A 15,137-nucleotide genomic window follows, 5' to 3' on the forward strand; every position below is an offset into this window, starting at 1 on the left:
CCTGCTTCACTGTGGTCCTCAGTGAAGAGAAGGATCATAACTGCTCATGGGAAGTATCTACTGGGAGCAGAACTAACAGATGAAGAAACTAACAAAGGACATTTCAAAGAGAATCCATCTTAAGATTTAGTCCCTCTTAGAGTCTTAGAGCTACAAAGATTTTATATCCAAGATAAAAGTTGATGCCAAAAAAAACCAAACCTGGATTCTCTTTCTCTGTCAACGTATATACTGCATATATATGGTGGATATAAATACTCCTCTGGCTTTTATCATGAATGGAGGTAGCTGGACCTCTGGACTCTTGTGATGGCTACAACAAAGCCACCAGGCAGACTTCTCAAATACACCTTCTCACCTACCATAAGAAGTAAGGGTGAGATTGTTCAGTGAAAAGAGTCTAAAACTCCACACCCAAACTGTCCATGATGAGTGTGGACAGAATGAAAACAATAGCACATGCCATATGGGAGGTGGGTAGGGGGTCATATATGACCTAGCTTTAACCAATGAGATTCAGCAGAGGTCTCACTTGCTTTCGTAACAAAGAGACAGATGTGAGGGTTCTGCCCTTTCCCCTCCTCATCTAGCCTCAAAATGGAAGAATGTGCTGTAAGCATCAGGATAAAACATCAGAGTGCAAAGACTAAAAACAGCCTGGCTCCCTGATGGTACTGCTAAATAATTAAGTCATTTGCCTCAGAGTTCCTAGCAAAAATGACAAATTGCGACTTGTTTAGAAAGCAGAAGTGAGATTTTTCATTACTTACAGCAGTCCAAATGCAAGTGCTTCAAGTCTGAGAAAGATTATTCCTATACATCCTTTCTTAGGTTGCTACTGGAGAATTTGCCCTAGCAGAACAAAGGAGAAAATAAGGAGAAAAGAGACAGAGGTAGAATCTAGGAAACAGTGGATGCATGCAGGAGAACAATAAGGAGAACTCCCAGGAAGACGGTTTTGGAGCAGGCCTGTCTAGAACAGCTGATGAAGCAGGTGGTGGAGAGCTGGAGAAGAAGAAACTTTGGGAAGGGGCATATTTTGAGATTCAACGCTACCCATGCAAATTTGGGAACTGTGGAAATGCTAAAGATCTAATCAAGAAGAAAGACAATCTCTAGGAAAATCAAAGAAACAAACAATTGTAAAAACGGAAAGCACAGCACCCTAGTTAGCCATTCAATGAACAGTATTTACATGGTTGTAATCAGGGAGTTGAAGTTTAATATTTGTCATTTTTTAGGCATACCTTCTTAGTGTATGTATTCATGGGGAGTTAATTATGGTCAGAGACTAGAGAATAATCATAAAAGTACAGATGACAGAGGTTGGGAGGGTCCAGAGGTAAAAGAAAGTCCAAAGAAGCTAAGAACCTATTAATAAAACCAGAAGATAGGACTGATTATTGACAAAACTATTAGAGAAATAAAAACATAAGCATATGATTTCAAACGGCAAAGGTTAGAAAGTATAGGGAATCCAAATATAAGGACACAACTAAATGACAGTGGGGAAATAGGAGAGGGTAGTCAGTGACCCACTCTCTTCAATTTCTCTTTAGAATTCACAATTTACAATGTACTAATGTGACTTAAAACTATGGGGAAACATGTCTCTAAGTTCTATATAATTTCTCCAATTGTTTAAACAGAATTTACTCATGGCAATTCTGTTTTTGGTTTATATGGTAGCAGAAAGCCCAGAGATAACCTAAACATTGTGAATCAAGAAGTAGTAGTATAAGCATATTATTTGCATTTATAGAGATACTCATAGAGGAACTAGAAACATAAACAGTTCAAATAGGTTCCCCATAATAGCAGTCTTGGCCAAGGAGGTGTGGGGTGAGGGACTATTTCATTCACCATAAACCCTCAGTATTATTTAATTTTTAACATCATGGCATATAATAATTTAGTAAAAATAAAAACATGTACCTTAAAAAAAGAAACACTGAAAGCAAAGAAAACTGAAGCAATATGCAAAGCAATATGACACAATGAAAAATGTAGAGAACGTGACTGAGTGACAGGCACCTTCCTGGCTCTGATGAAGGTCTCTGTTGTGTGCAGTAATTTATTCTGTGCTTTCACAGAGGCGTCTGCTGCTTCACCTGCAGTTTTCCTTTGAGATGGAAGTCCACAATAAGTAAACCTCCTGCTCCCAGCACGAGCACTGTGCTCTGGAGAACATGAAAGCTGATAATCATCTCTTAAAATTTATGTCACTCATATTTGTTGTTAATGTTTAATACTTGGAGGCTTTCTGGTCCAGGTAACTATTTTCTTGCATTATATTTAATCATTTCTACCCTCTTTATTTTTAAAACTCTGGCACAAACCATTTTACCTGCCAGCTTCTTTCAGTTTCATGTCATCAGCTATCCGATAAAAGTGTTCAAATGCATCGTAAATTTACAAAGAATCTGGCCAACTGGAGACAGGGAAAGAATTTTTTAAAAGAATAAACCTAAGAGCCCACACAGGATTGTGGTTTCTACATCAGATTAAAAAAAAAAGACTAACATGAACATTAAGATATTAGCTGGGAGCCAATTTTATCATTTTAATTTCCGCTCTTTATGCAAGAGACCGGCTGAACAACAGCCAATAATAGTAAGTGTAATGGAAAATCGAAAGACTTATCTACACTGTAATTAAGAAAAGAATGAAGATTAAAGTTGGAGCTAATTATAAAACATATGGTATAACTTTGCATTGCCATCTATTTGCCACTTCAGATATCGTATTTTTCATTTACTCTCCTCCATGAGGGATTAGTCAATTAAACATTTTACTCCCTCCCCCTAAAAAGAAAAAGATGGATGGAAAACTTTTTTTGTCACACTCAATGAAATGAACAGTTTCTTAGGCTGATTAATCCTTGGCAACATACAGAGAACATATACAGAACCAAGAGAGCAGATACACCAAGTGCTAGAGCATAAACATTTAGTTTCATGCCTGAGAGGGAAATGCTTGCCTTCTGCTGAGAAGGTGGGAGAGGGGCTGTATTTAGCATGTTTTAATTATCAAAGGATGATGTACTGGTCTTTCCTTAACCACCCTGAAGCTCAAAAATTGGGAATAAATATCTGACCAGATTCTTTGGCATTTTTATTTACATATTTTAAATTAAAAAAAATTTTTTTTGCAATATTTATTACTTGATGCAAGGAAAAGCAATTACCTCTTGGTGTTTTGAGTTTTTAGCACTTGTAACATAACCTATCCCTTGGGTAAACAGAGTTGGCATGCCTAAATGCAAGGTAAAAATTTAATGCTATAAAACTTGATCTTTCCCTTCCCTTATTCTAGAATGCAAATGATAATATTACTAAAGACAACAACAATAATAACAACTGGTGGCGCTGGGTTCCATTTTCAAGAATAAAGGGCAATTTAACAGTCACTCTGGCGCAAAGTTCTGTGTAAGGGTAATTTATAAAATATTTATAAATTAACTGTATGACATCTTAAAATTCTACCAAGTAGAACTTCAAATTTTATTCCTGATACTTTCAGCAACATCCTCAGATGAAATGCAAAAAACATAACATTAAAATTGGATAGGCTCAAAAGGGCTTGAGGAAACATGTTCTCGGGACCATTTCTGTTCTGAATAGAGAATTTCCTGCACAGCAACCAGCTGGAATTCATGACCCCCTGGAGGCTGCAGGATATTTTATTCTCACTCTTGTGCAGGCCACAGGATGGAGGCCTCTTAATTGAAACTGCCTCTTCAATTTCTCTTTAGAACTCACTGTTTAATTCAAACATCAAATATTAATTAAAACAACCAAGTAAAACAGCTCTTCACAATCAGAGGACTACACTGGCTCTCCAGTTCTTTAAACAGAAGCCACCAATGGCAGCTATTTTGGTTTATTTTCTGTATTTAGCCTAGTAGGGTGTTTTTTTCCCCCCAACACCAAAGATAAAAAAAAAAAAGAGCAATAACAAAGATGAGAGTGGAGCTGAAGACCGTGCCCAGACACAGGCCCATTTCTCTGAGAATAAATGTGTCTGCTTTATTTTCACATTTATCTCGGAGGCAGAGCCCACTGGAGCACAAATCAACTCTATTAATGTTATCACTTAATTAAAATTTGTTATTAAAAATGATGCTGGGTAAAGCGAAATGCAAAATAAGACCAAGAACTTGTCTGGAGTCCCTCCCAAGTTCTTTGTCACGGACCCCGCCACCTTACTCTGAGCATTCTGAGCACCACAGAGAGCTGACCGCACCTGAGAAAATAAAACCACTGAGGGGCTGACCCTCACCCCCAGCTGCCACCCCAGGGTGCCCGGGGCCTCACCTCCAGCTCCTGCTCCCTCTGCAGGGCGAACTGCTTGAAGGACTTGACAATGAGGCCAGCATTGGAGCAGTCGTAGACGAATATGGAGGGGCTACCCATCCACGTCTGCAGGTCGTATATAGACAGGGGGATGTACTGAGTGTAGTTCTGGAAAAGAAAACAGTGCATGTTTGTGACTCACACCTGGGGAAGTCTGCCTGCCCACCAGGACCTGCACCTCCACGAGGGTCCCATGCATGGGACCTGCTGCATATAACGTTCTGCACACTGTAGCAGAACAGCAGTAGTCTAAGCTCCCCACCATCTGCCCGTTTCAATCAGACAGAGGCGGGCAGTGGTCACAGTTCAACCCCGGCTGGAGCTCCTCTCCTCCTCTGTTCGGCTCTCTCCTCTCCTCCCCTTGGGAGCACACACACTCCACTAAGGGATCTCCTTCCACGTGTCCCATCACGGCGCCTTCACACCCACCCTTCCTCTGCCACCCACCTGCAGTCAAACCATAGCCTTCTCTATAAAGCCCAAGGCTCTGTGTGCTACTCTATTCACCATCTACTCCAAAGCTTCTCCAGGCTTATATAACAGAACCCACTCCTCACTTACAAAGTCAGCTTGGAAGAGTTGACTAGGTCCTCAAATGTGCAGGGTTTCCCTGCAGCCCCCTTCATTTCAGTCCTACCCGTAAGCACTTTATCCTTTAGATGACTGAAATCACACTGAAGGTGTACAAGTGGATTCGGCCCCATAAACTTTTTTCAAATCACACAACAGTAACATATTAACATGAATCTGCTAAGTGAAATATTATTCTGGACATGCTGTACTCTTCAGTACTTGAAACCACTCCAGCAATTACTGGTAAACATAGAAAGGAATGGCCTTCATCTCAGCAGAGAAATTATTAAAAATCCACACTCAAAAGTAACATTTTTAAGCAATTCTTCTGCACAGAACACCCCACTTATTTACCGTTCCTCAGGCACTAATGGTTTAAGTGGTGAAACTCCAGCAGAAATCAATTCTGTGCACTTACAAGAAAGGTGACGGTGTTCCCTCAAGGCTGAGCCACAAACATTGCCTCTGGTATTGCCAAGAGGATCATTTCTAATTCAACAGAGAAAACGGGCAGAGGACCGGAAGACCAAACCAGGCCTGGAGAAGACTGCCATCAACGTGATGGCAAAAGCCTTCTTGTTAAGCACACTCGTCACCAGCTGCACGTGCCATCCCAGACCGGGGAGGACGTGCCGGCAGCACAGGTGTAGTGGGGGTGCAGGCATCTTCAGCACAAAGGGACCACCCTCTACTTATGCCATGCCATTTCACCCTGCAAAATGCAGTCACCTGGTGTCTTGCTCACTGTCACTGCAGAAGGTTAGAGAACACTTGAATATGCTCACTCTAAATAAACTCTCACGGAAGGGTTCTAAAGAAAGCAGTTCTTCCTAATGAACCTATAAATGCGGCACCCAATCAAAATACCAGCAGGGGTTTCCTTTAACGGAATTTGACAAGAGATTCTAAAGTTAGTGCTGAAGAGACATTTATAAGAATACCCCCTCAAAAACTGTGAAGAAAGAATAACCAGTGGGGACTCATGCTGGCAGATATTAAATACATTATAAATCTCTATTGTAATTACAGGATGCTATCAGGGAAGGAGAGACAAACAAAGAAAACAGGAGGCAAAGCCCAGAAATAGACTCACAAATGTAACTGTAACGGCAGTAGCATTTTACCCCAGTGAAGAAAGAATGAACAATTCAACAAGTGACTCTGTAAAATCTAACTGATCATTCAATATTGCCATCTGAGATTTCACACACAAAATAATCAGGACAGATTTAAAAAATAAATAAAAAGAGAATAACAGACTTAAAATTTTGTTTGGTGTAAGAAAGACCCTCTTAAACATACGAAAGAAAGAAAAATGTAACAGCATAAAAATTAAATAATTCTGATAAAAGTGCATATCAATGACAAGCAATTTAAGAATGAGGCAGGTACAATGCATGCGACATAGGGTCTGCACTGAGGATATGCGTACATACCAGCTTGTACTGCAAGCCAGCGAAGACAAAGCAACGCACAACAGGCAAAGGCTGCACGCAGGCAAGTCACAGCAGAAACATGTGATCAACAATTATGAGCGTTTCACTCTCTCGATTAATCGTGGAAATGTGAATTACAATGAGAATCATCCATCTATCTACCTATCTTCGTCCAGCAAACTGGAAAAAAATGTAAAAGGTGAATAAAGCCCCATGTTGACAAGGATGTTCAACAGGGCGCCAGCTCATCATTGCTGTGAGTATAAATTTAGGAAGACTTTTTGGGAAGGCAATTTGGGTGGTTCTTAAAATTTTTTAATGTGCATGCCTTTGACTTCTAGGTGTCCATCTTATAGAAATACTTGCTTTTGTATGTACAGGGATCTCTGATACTTTCACTGGTAAAATCCTGTAAGCTGTCTACATGCTACTGTGGAAAAGACTGCCAGTCTACAACCTATTTTTTACCCTCTTCATCATCAACACAAGTTTAGCTGAGCACTGTTCCCAGTTTCCTTTGCAGCTAAGTCTGATCTTGCAGCCCAATTCTGACCTACAGGACATGATCAGAAATGTGTCCAAATTATAAGTGCTGCCCTAATGCTCACCCCTTCCTCCTTCCCTTCCCAGGAAAAAATGCAAACATGGCAGGCCTTTGACTGTACAGGGGCACTGGAGAGTTGTGTGATGGAAGGACTTGGGCTTGGTGTCATGAGACAATGCCACAGCAGGCCCAGATGGCCCAGAGGGACTGTCACAGACAACCTTGGAGCCTAATATATCCAATATGAAGGGATCATTAAGCAAAAGGGGCCCATACTATGGAACACCATGCAAGGTTATTTATAGGCCCTGACATGGAGGGATGTCAGAGGCTTGTAATGATTTTTAAAATGCAAGTATTAGAACCTCATATATAATATGATCCCATTTTGTGTGTAAAGCACCACATCCCCAGCACGTAAGTTGAATGAAATAAGAACTCAGCAGGCATGTGCTAAGGGGAAGGTCCTATAAATGGTGCTGAAAGAACATGGAACAGCTAAGGGCTGCTTTCTCTGACCTGGGAGGTGACAGGGGAGTGGGGGCTGGTAAGAAAGTGTCACATCTATTTAAGACCTCTTTTCTCTTGGAGCATTTTAGAATAGAAATAACTTGTATTTTTTAAAAGACAAAATGTACATGACTACTAAAAGGAGGGAGGAAAAGGGTAAGCTCTGGGGTTCACTATAATGTACATTCATTAAGTGTTTCATAACCAGCAGGTATCACATGTTATCTGTACAAGTATAAAGGCTTCAGCTAAGCCACACTGGACAGAGCAGACACGAGTCAGTGCCTCCCTGGACACAGCAGGAAGAGCAATCCTTTCCAGCCCTCTCCTCAGCAGCCTGCCTCCCTTGCTGACATGCAGGTCCCACTGCTATGTGGGGGTGGGGGGCGTGGGTTGGTGAGGTGTTGAAAATGAATCCGTTAAGTGTGCAGGAACACCCCTACACTGATAGGAGAAAGGATTTTAGCACCAGCCTAGGAAACCATCGCGTTTTTATATACCAGCCACACTCGGCTATTTATCTGCTTCCCACAAGGTTCTAGCTCAGCGACAAGTGGCCGCAAACGGCTGGGGCAGTTCTGACCCCCTTCCTGCCACCCCTTCATCCCCAGTACTGTCGGGAAAGGGTGATCATCTGTCATCTTTGTTGCCTTTTAGGTACAGCCCCACAAGATCCAAAGAAGGGAAGAAGCATGAAATACAATATATTTTAAACATACTGAGTTCTGAAGTCTAGCCTTTGTAACTGAAATGTAATTTTTATATTTCCCCAAAATCAAAAGTTACTTTTTAAATTTCTGAGATACAAAGGTAATTAATGGTGATTCATTAAAATAATGAAGCACTAATCCATCAGGAAACGTGTTAAGCATTTTCCCTTCCATTCCCTGTGCCTTTTGCTGCCCCTGAAATGATTCAAGCAGAGTTGTCAGCCATTGAGCCCCACTGGAGGGCAGAACTGCCTCCATTCTCTAATGCCTGTCCAAGGGACAGCATGCAAGGAGCTTTCAGAATTGGTCTTCAGCCTCACGATTTTTAGTTGTGAGAGGGAATGGCATCCTAGGCTGTCCACAGGGACGCTTGGCCACAGAGAATGGCTTGGATCCATTCCTCCACACAGATGGGCTGCGTGGTGGGCGCAGCCTCTGGAATGCCAGTTGAGGAGAAAGGGCCTTTGTAGCTGAGGTGGAGGCACCCCAGCCCTGTGGGCGTTTGGGGCTGGTCACTCGGTATGGGGCCCATCCCACACCCATACCCAAGCAGGCACTGCCACGCTTGGCAGCATCCCTGGCCTCAACCCACTACCTTCTAACAACACTTACCCCTCTCTGCCAGTCGTGACAACCAAAAGGTTTCTGGCGGCAGTGGTGGTGGTTTAGTTGCTAAGTTGTGTCCAACTTCTGTGACCCATGGACTGTAGCCTACCAGCCTCCTCCATCCATGGGATTTCCCAGGCAAGAATACTGGAGTGAGTTGTCATTTCCTTCTCCAGGGAATCTTTCCAACCCAGGGATCAAACCCACTTCTCCTGAATTGCAGGGGGGGTTCTTTACTGCTGAGCCACCAGGGAAGCCACCAAAAGATCTCTGGATATTTAAATGTGCTCCTGAGAGGGAGGAAAGCCTCTTTGATGAGAACCTCTGCCTTTGAGGAGAGACAATTTCATTTAAAGCAGGAGCTGTATTCTGCAGTTTAGTAAGCCTGTAAAACTTGAAAGTCTGTGTCCCTGGAGGAATACAAAATCAACTCTATTAAACCACATGGAGGAAAGCGGCCTTTGAGAACTAATCCTTATTAGAACTTGAGCAGGTGGATCTCATTTCCCATCTCGGAAGGATCCTGGGGAGTCTGTCAAGCTTCAGCCAGAATCACGGTTTTGCAAACCTGCAAAGGGCAGCCAGCAGGATGCTGGCTGCAGCGAGTGAGTGGAGGACAGAAGCAACACTCAAAGTGCAACTATTTCTATCCCGTGCAATATCCCCATGTCTTCTAGGCCGAACCAACCTACACAAGCTGGAGAAGTCAACATCCCCCGCACCGAAGGCCACCTGGAACACTCCAGGGCCTTTCAGGCAATGGTTTGGTTTCTCCCCCACCAAAAACTACAAGTACAGAGAATTCCTAACCAAAGCATCTCTCCTTTTTCTTGAAAAAAAAAAAAAAAAAAAAAAAAAATATCCGAGGCCATGTTTTCATTTCAAACAAAGAAAAAGAAATAGGTTTTAGATAATTTATTCATTACACTCCACTTTAGCTGTCAGGTTATATTAAACATCAAAAAAAAAAAAAAAGCCACATGCTTCATCAGACTGTCATCACAACTGAGTCAACCACAGAGGCGGCCGAGCACTGGGCCCCCAGACATGAGCTGGGAGGAGGTGCACTTTGTTCTCCAGGTAAAGCCAGCCACCTCCCAAGAAGTGGCTCTCTATTTCTGAGCAGATTCTAAGTTCAGACAGCCCCTAACTCCCACTGGTTCAGCTCACGAGTTTTTGACTTCACACTAGGGCACAGAGACATCCATGCAGCAGAAACTATACTCTGAATGTCGGTTTTTTCTGGGCCAGTAACATGCAGTCCTTGGCACCGGGCAGCAGCAGTGAGCACACCTCCCAGTTAGCTCACAATCAGGAGGGTGAACAACCGACACACTTACGATTATCCAGGACACAAACAACCCTTCTGTTGGCTGATGGATTCTTTATCACTGAGTCACCTGGGAAGCCCTAGGTTAGGTGCAACAAATGCGTTTTCAGCTTTTGGTATTTCCAAGTATGGTGTCCTTATGGGACAAAACCCCACTGTAACTGTACATCTGCTAAAGAACTCAAAATATGAGTCAGGAGTCTTAGCCAGAGTACAATGGCATCCTCCCAAGGGTTTTCTGGTAAAGTCCCCAAGGGTGCATGTTTCCTCTGAACTCACAGGCAGGAAACCCAGGCGCATCTGGATGCGGCCCCCTGGCTTTCTCTGGACGGTAAAGGCATCTGCACGTGGCTGTTCTCAAGGAGAGCAGGGGAGCATGGGTTAGCAGAAGATTCGGCTTCCTTCTGAAGGAACCAGCAGCGGAGGTGATGGCCCAGAGATGCTAGGTATGGGGTAGTGGTACTTGTGAATCGAACACTCCAGGGTTTAAGTCACAAGCAAACTCCTTAAAACCCTTAAGGCTGAAGGTTTATTGGTTTTTTTGATACTTTCTCTGCCTTTCCTTTATCGCTGTTTAGTCATTAAGTTGTGTCCGACTCTTTTCAACCCCATGGGCTAAAGCCTGCCAGGCTAGTCTGTCCGTGGGATTTCCCAGGCAAAAATATTGGAGTGGGTTGCCATTTCCTTCTCAAGGGGATCTTCCTGACCCAGGGATTGAACCTGCATCTCCTGCATTGGCAGATGAAATCTTAACCACTAAGCCACCAGGGAAGCCCTCTTTCCTTTATTACCGCTCAATAATTGTTTACCCTATGAGTAATTTTAAATAAATGTTATTTAAATAATAGAATGTATTGGTTTGGAAAAATTGCACACCACTATCAAATAGATATCTCTTATTCTGGTTTAGTATATAGTTCATTACTGAGTCTGTTGAAAGATGGATCATAAAGGTTTTTAAATGTGCTATTATCAAAGGATGTATTTGTGATTTTTTAGAATCAATATTTGTGCTAGACCACATTTAACATTTATTACAATTGTTACTTTATCAATACTAAGAGTATAGCAGTCCCCCTCCTTGAAAAAAGTTGGTAATTTTACTGTAAACTTGGTCTTTCTAGCATCTTTGTTTATGCTTGCAATGGCTGAAGACCATTAGAAAAAATTCCATTTCTTGAGGAGAAGAGTTAGCAAACTTTGGATGAGATCTTTATATGAACTTTAAACTTTTTTTTTTTAATACTATTTTCTTGATGCTGAGACATAAAACTTTAGACCATATCTTAATTGATTTCTCAGATATTCTATATTTGAAAACCAGATTTATGGAGGAAGAGTTCTCAAGTGAGTGTGCATCAGAATGGCCTAGAGGGCTCGTTAAAATGCGGATCTCTGGGGGCCTCCCTGGAATAGGCTTCTCTAAGTCTTCAGTAGGGTGTGATAATTTGCATGTATCATAAATTCCAAGAATATCGCTGCTACCATATTTTAAGAACCCCTGGTGCAGACAGTGCAAATGCTGGGGCAGAGAACATTCCCTTTTCAGTTTGAGTGTCACCTGTTCTTCCTATGGATCATGGAGAACACGTCCTTTTTCCATCCATGATTTAACATTTTACATGTAATGATCAGGAAACACTTTGCAGATGATACTTATACAAAAATATTCATTCATCCATGAGTTGACATGTAAGAAGAGTTTTAACTACAAATTCAATTTCTTTGATTGATCTAGGGCTACTCAGATTTTCGACCTCATTTTGGGTCACTTTTGGAAAGCTGTATCTTAAACAGCATTTTCCATTTAAGTTGTTAAATGTACTGGTACAAAATTATTAACATCCTCTTATCTTTTCAATGTCTATAGAATATGTGGTGACATCTTTCATTCCTAAATGTTGTCTTTTCTCTTTTTTTTTTTGCTACCTAGACTTGTTAATTTACAGACGTTTTTCAAAAAACAAACTTTAGCTCCGTTAACCTTCTGTACAACCTGGTCTCTGTTTTACTGATTTATGCATTGTTCAACATTTTCCAGTTTCTTAAGGTAGACATTTATATTTTTATTTTAAGTCTTTCTTTCTTTCTGTATAAGAATTTAATAAGGCTATACATTTTTATATAAGCACTGCTATAGCTGCATCCCACAAGTTTTGACAAGTCATCTTTTCATTACTGTTTAGTCTGAATTATTTTCATTGTCCCCTGTCATACCTTTTTTCATACATATATTATTTAATTTCAAAATACTGGAGGATTTTCCAGGTAGCATACAATTTCAGATTCTGTGGTGAAGGAATAGACTCTGTATGCTTTCAACCCTTCAAACTTTATTGAGACATTTATTTTTGTAAGGCAGCACAGGCCTTTCTCTTGTTCTATGGGCATTGGGTGTAGGGTTCTGGTAACTGAGTCAGAGCAATTGATGGTCTTTTAAGTGATTTTTTTTTAATTAGAAAAATATACCATGTCTGGAGTTTTCTTTGTGAGAAATTTTTTAATTATCAATTTTAACATTGGTTTTTTTTTTTTTTTTAAATCTTTAATTCTTACATGCGTTCCCAAACATGAACCCCCCTCCCACCTCCCTCCCCACAACATCTCTCTGGGTCATCCCCATGCACCAGCCCCAAGCATGCTGCACCCTACATCAGACATGGACTGGCGATTCAATTCTTACATGACAGTATACATGTTAGAATTCCCATTCTACCAAATCATCCCACCCTCTCCCTCTCCCTCTGAGTCCAAAAGTCCATTATACACATCTGTGTCTTTTTTCCTGTCTTGCATACAGGGTCGTCATTGCCATCTTTCTAAATTCCATATATATGTGTTAGTATACTGTATTGGTGTTTTTCTTTCCGGCTTACTTCACTCTGTATAATCAGCTCCAGTTTCATCCATCTCATCAGAACTGATTCAAATGAATTCTTTTTAACGGCTGAGTAATACTCCATTGTGTATATGTACCACAGCTTTCTTATCCATTCATCTGCTGATGGACATCTAGGTTGTTTCCATGTCCTGGCTATTATAAACAGTGCTGCAATGAACATTGGGGTACATGTGTCTCTTTCAATTCTGGTTTCCTCAGTGTGTATGCCCAGCAGTGGGATTGCTGGGTCATAAGGTAGTTCTATTTGCAATTTTTTAAGGAATCTCCACACTGTTCTCCATAGTGGTTGTACTAGTTTGCATTCCCACCAACAGTGTAGGAGGGTTCCCTTTTCTCCACACCCTCTCCAGCATTTATTGCTTGCAGATTTTTGGATCGCAGCCATTCTGACTGGTGTGAAGTGGTACCTCACTGTGGTTTTGATTTGCATTTCTCTAATAATGAGTGATGTTGAGCATCTTTTCATGTGTTTGTTAGCCATCTGTATGTCTTCTTTGGAGAAATGTCTATTTAGTTCTTTGGCCCATTTTTTGATTGGGTTGTTTATTTTTCTGGAATTGAGCTGCAGAAGTTGCTTGTATATTTTTGAGATTAGTTGTTTGTCAGTTGCTTTAACCTATCAATTACTGCCCAGACTATTACTCAAATACTGGATATGTTTCTTTCTCTAACTGGTCTTGACAATCTTGCTTTATGTATCTTAAACTCTATTAGCCATCTATGCATTCAGGATAGTTATATCTTCCTGATGACCTGACTTGTCTGGTACATTGTCTTCATCTCTGGCAAAACTTTTTGTCTCAAAGTCTATTTTCTCATTAGTAATACAGCCACTTTGGCTCTCTTTCAGCTAGTCTTTCGTGATATACCTTTTTACATTCAAGCATCTCTCAGGACTTCCTTGGTGGTCAGTCCAGTGGCCAAGAATCTAAGCTCCCAATGCAGGGGGCATGGGTTCAACCCCTGGGGAGGGAACTAGATCCCACATGTTACAACCAAGAGTTCACAAGCCGCAAATAAAAAGAGCCTGCATCTGTAACGAAGATCGAAGATTCTATGTGCCACAACTAAGACCTGGTGCAACCAAAATAAATAAATAAATGTAAATATTAAAAAAAGAAATACAGTGCATCCCTTGCTGACAGCAGAAAGCGTGATCTTGCTTTTTATTCAGTGCGACATAAACTTATAAAACACAAAGAATGAGGGAAGTTCTAGAGGATAACTGGTCTGCACTTCAAAAAGTCAATGTCCACTGCTCAGAAAATGGAAACACAAGTCATAGAACGGGAGGGACTCTTTTAAAAATGAATATCTGATAAGCGACTTGTACCCAAATATAAAAGGAACTCTTAAACTGAGTGAGAAAACAAATAGTCCTATTAATTGATAACCGTGGGCAAAAGATATGGAAACCCCACCAAAGAAAACATACAGATGGCAGCCAAGCATATGAAAAGATGCTCAACATCGTATGTCATTAAGGAATTGCAAATTAAAAGGATATACCACGATGCACCTAATTAGAATGGCTAAAATCCAGAACACTGGCAACAACAAATGTCAAGGAGGATGTGGAGCAACAGGAACTACCATTTATTGCTGGTGGGAATGCAAACGACGCAGCCACTTTGGAACAGGGTTTGCCAATTTCTTAGAATGCTAAACATAACAGCCAGTCTAGCAGTGGCTCTCTTAGGTATTTACCCAAATGAGAAGAAATCTTATGTCTATACAAAAATCCACACAAAAGTTTAGAACAGCATTATTTACAATTCCTCAAAACTGGAAGTAACCAGGATGTCTTTCACTAGTGGTACATTCAAATAGTGGAATCTTTTTCAGTGGTAAAAAGAAAATGAGCTCGCTAGCCAAGAAAAGACATGAAGGAAATTTGAATGCATACTCCTAATTGAAACAAGCCAGTTTTAAAACACTACATTCTATATGGTTCTACTATATGATATGCTGGAAAATGTAAAACTATAGAGACAATATGATACAAAAACATATTTAACCCCTATATGAAACATATAATGGATCAAGACACACTAGGTTATCCCACAAAGGAAAGGTATATTTAATACTAGAAAATCATATATCTTTCAATGCATTTCAAGTTTAAAGGAGAAAAATCATACCATCATCTAACACATACATACAAAATGGCT

General features: G+C 40.8%; 1 protein-coding gene across 2 annotated transcripts in view; it reads right to left on the minus strand.

The window, feature by feature from the left end:
- Positions 1-15,137, minus strand: part of RPTOR (regulatory associated protein of MTOR complex 1) — a 322,789-nt gene that overhangs the window by 170,562 nt on the left and 137,090 nt on the right. For both annotated transcript variants that reach the window (XM_018063632.1, XM_018063633.1), the window contains exon 5: positions 4,317-4,463. In XM_018063632.1, coding sequence (XP_017919121.1) covers positions 4,317-4,463 — 147 coding nt within the window. The remainder of the gene's footprint in view (positions 1-4,316; positions 4,464-15,137) is intronic.

Source organism: Capra hircus, chromosome 19, assembly GCF_001704415.2.
Source record: "Capra hircus breed San Clemente chromosome 19, ASM170441v1, whole genome shotgun sequence".
In the NCBI taxonomy this organism is placed as follows: domain Eukaryota; kingdom Metazoa; phylum Chordata; class Mammalia; order Artiodactyla; family Bovidae; genus Capra; species Capra hircus.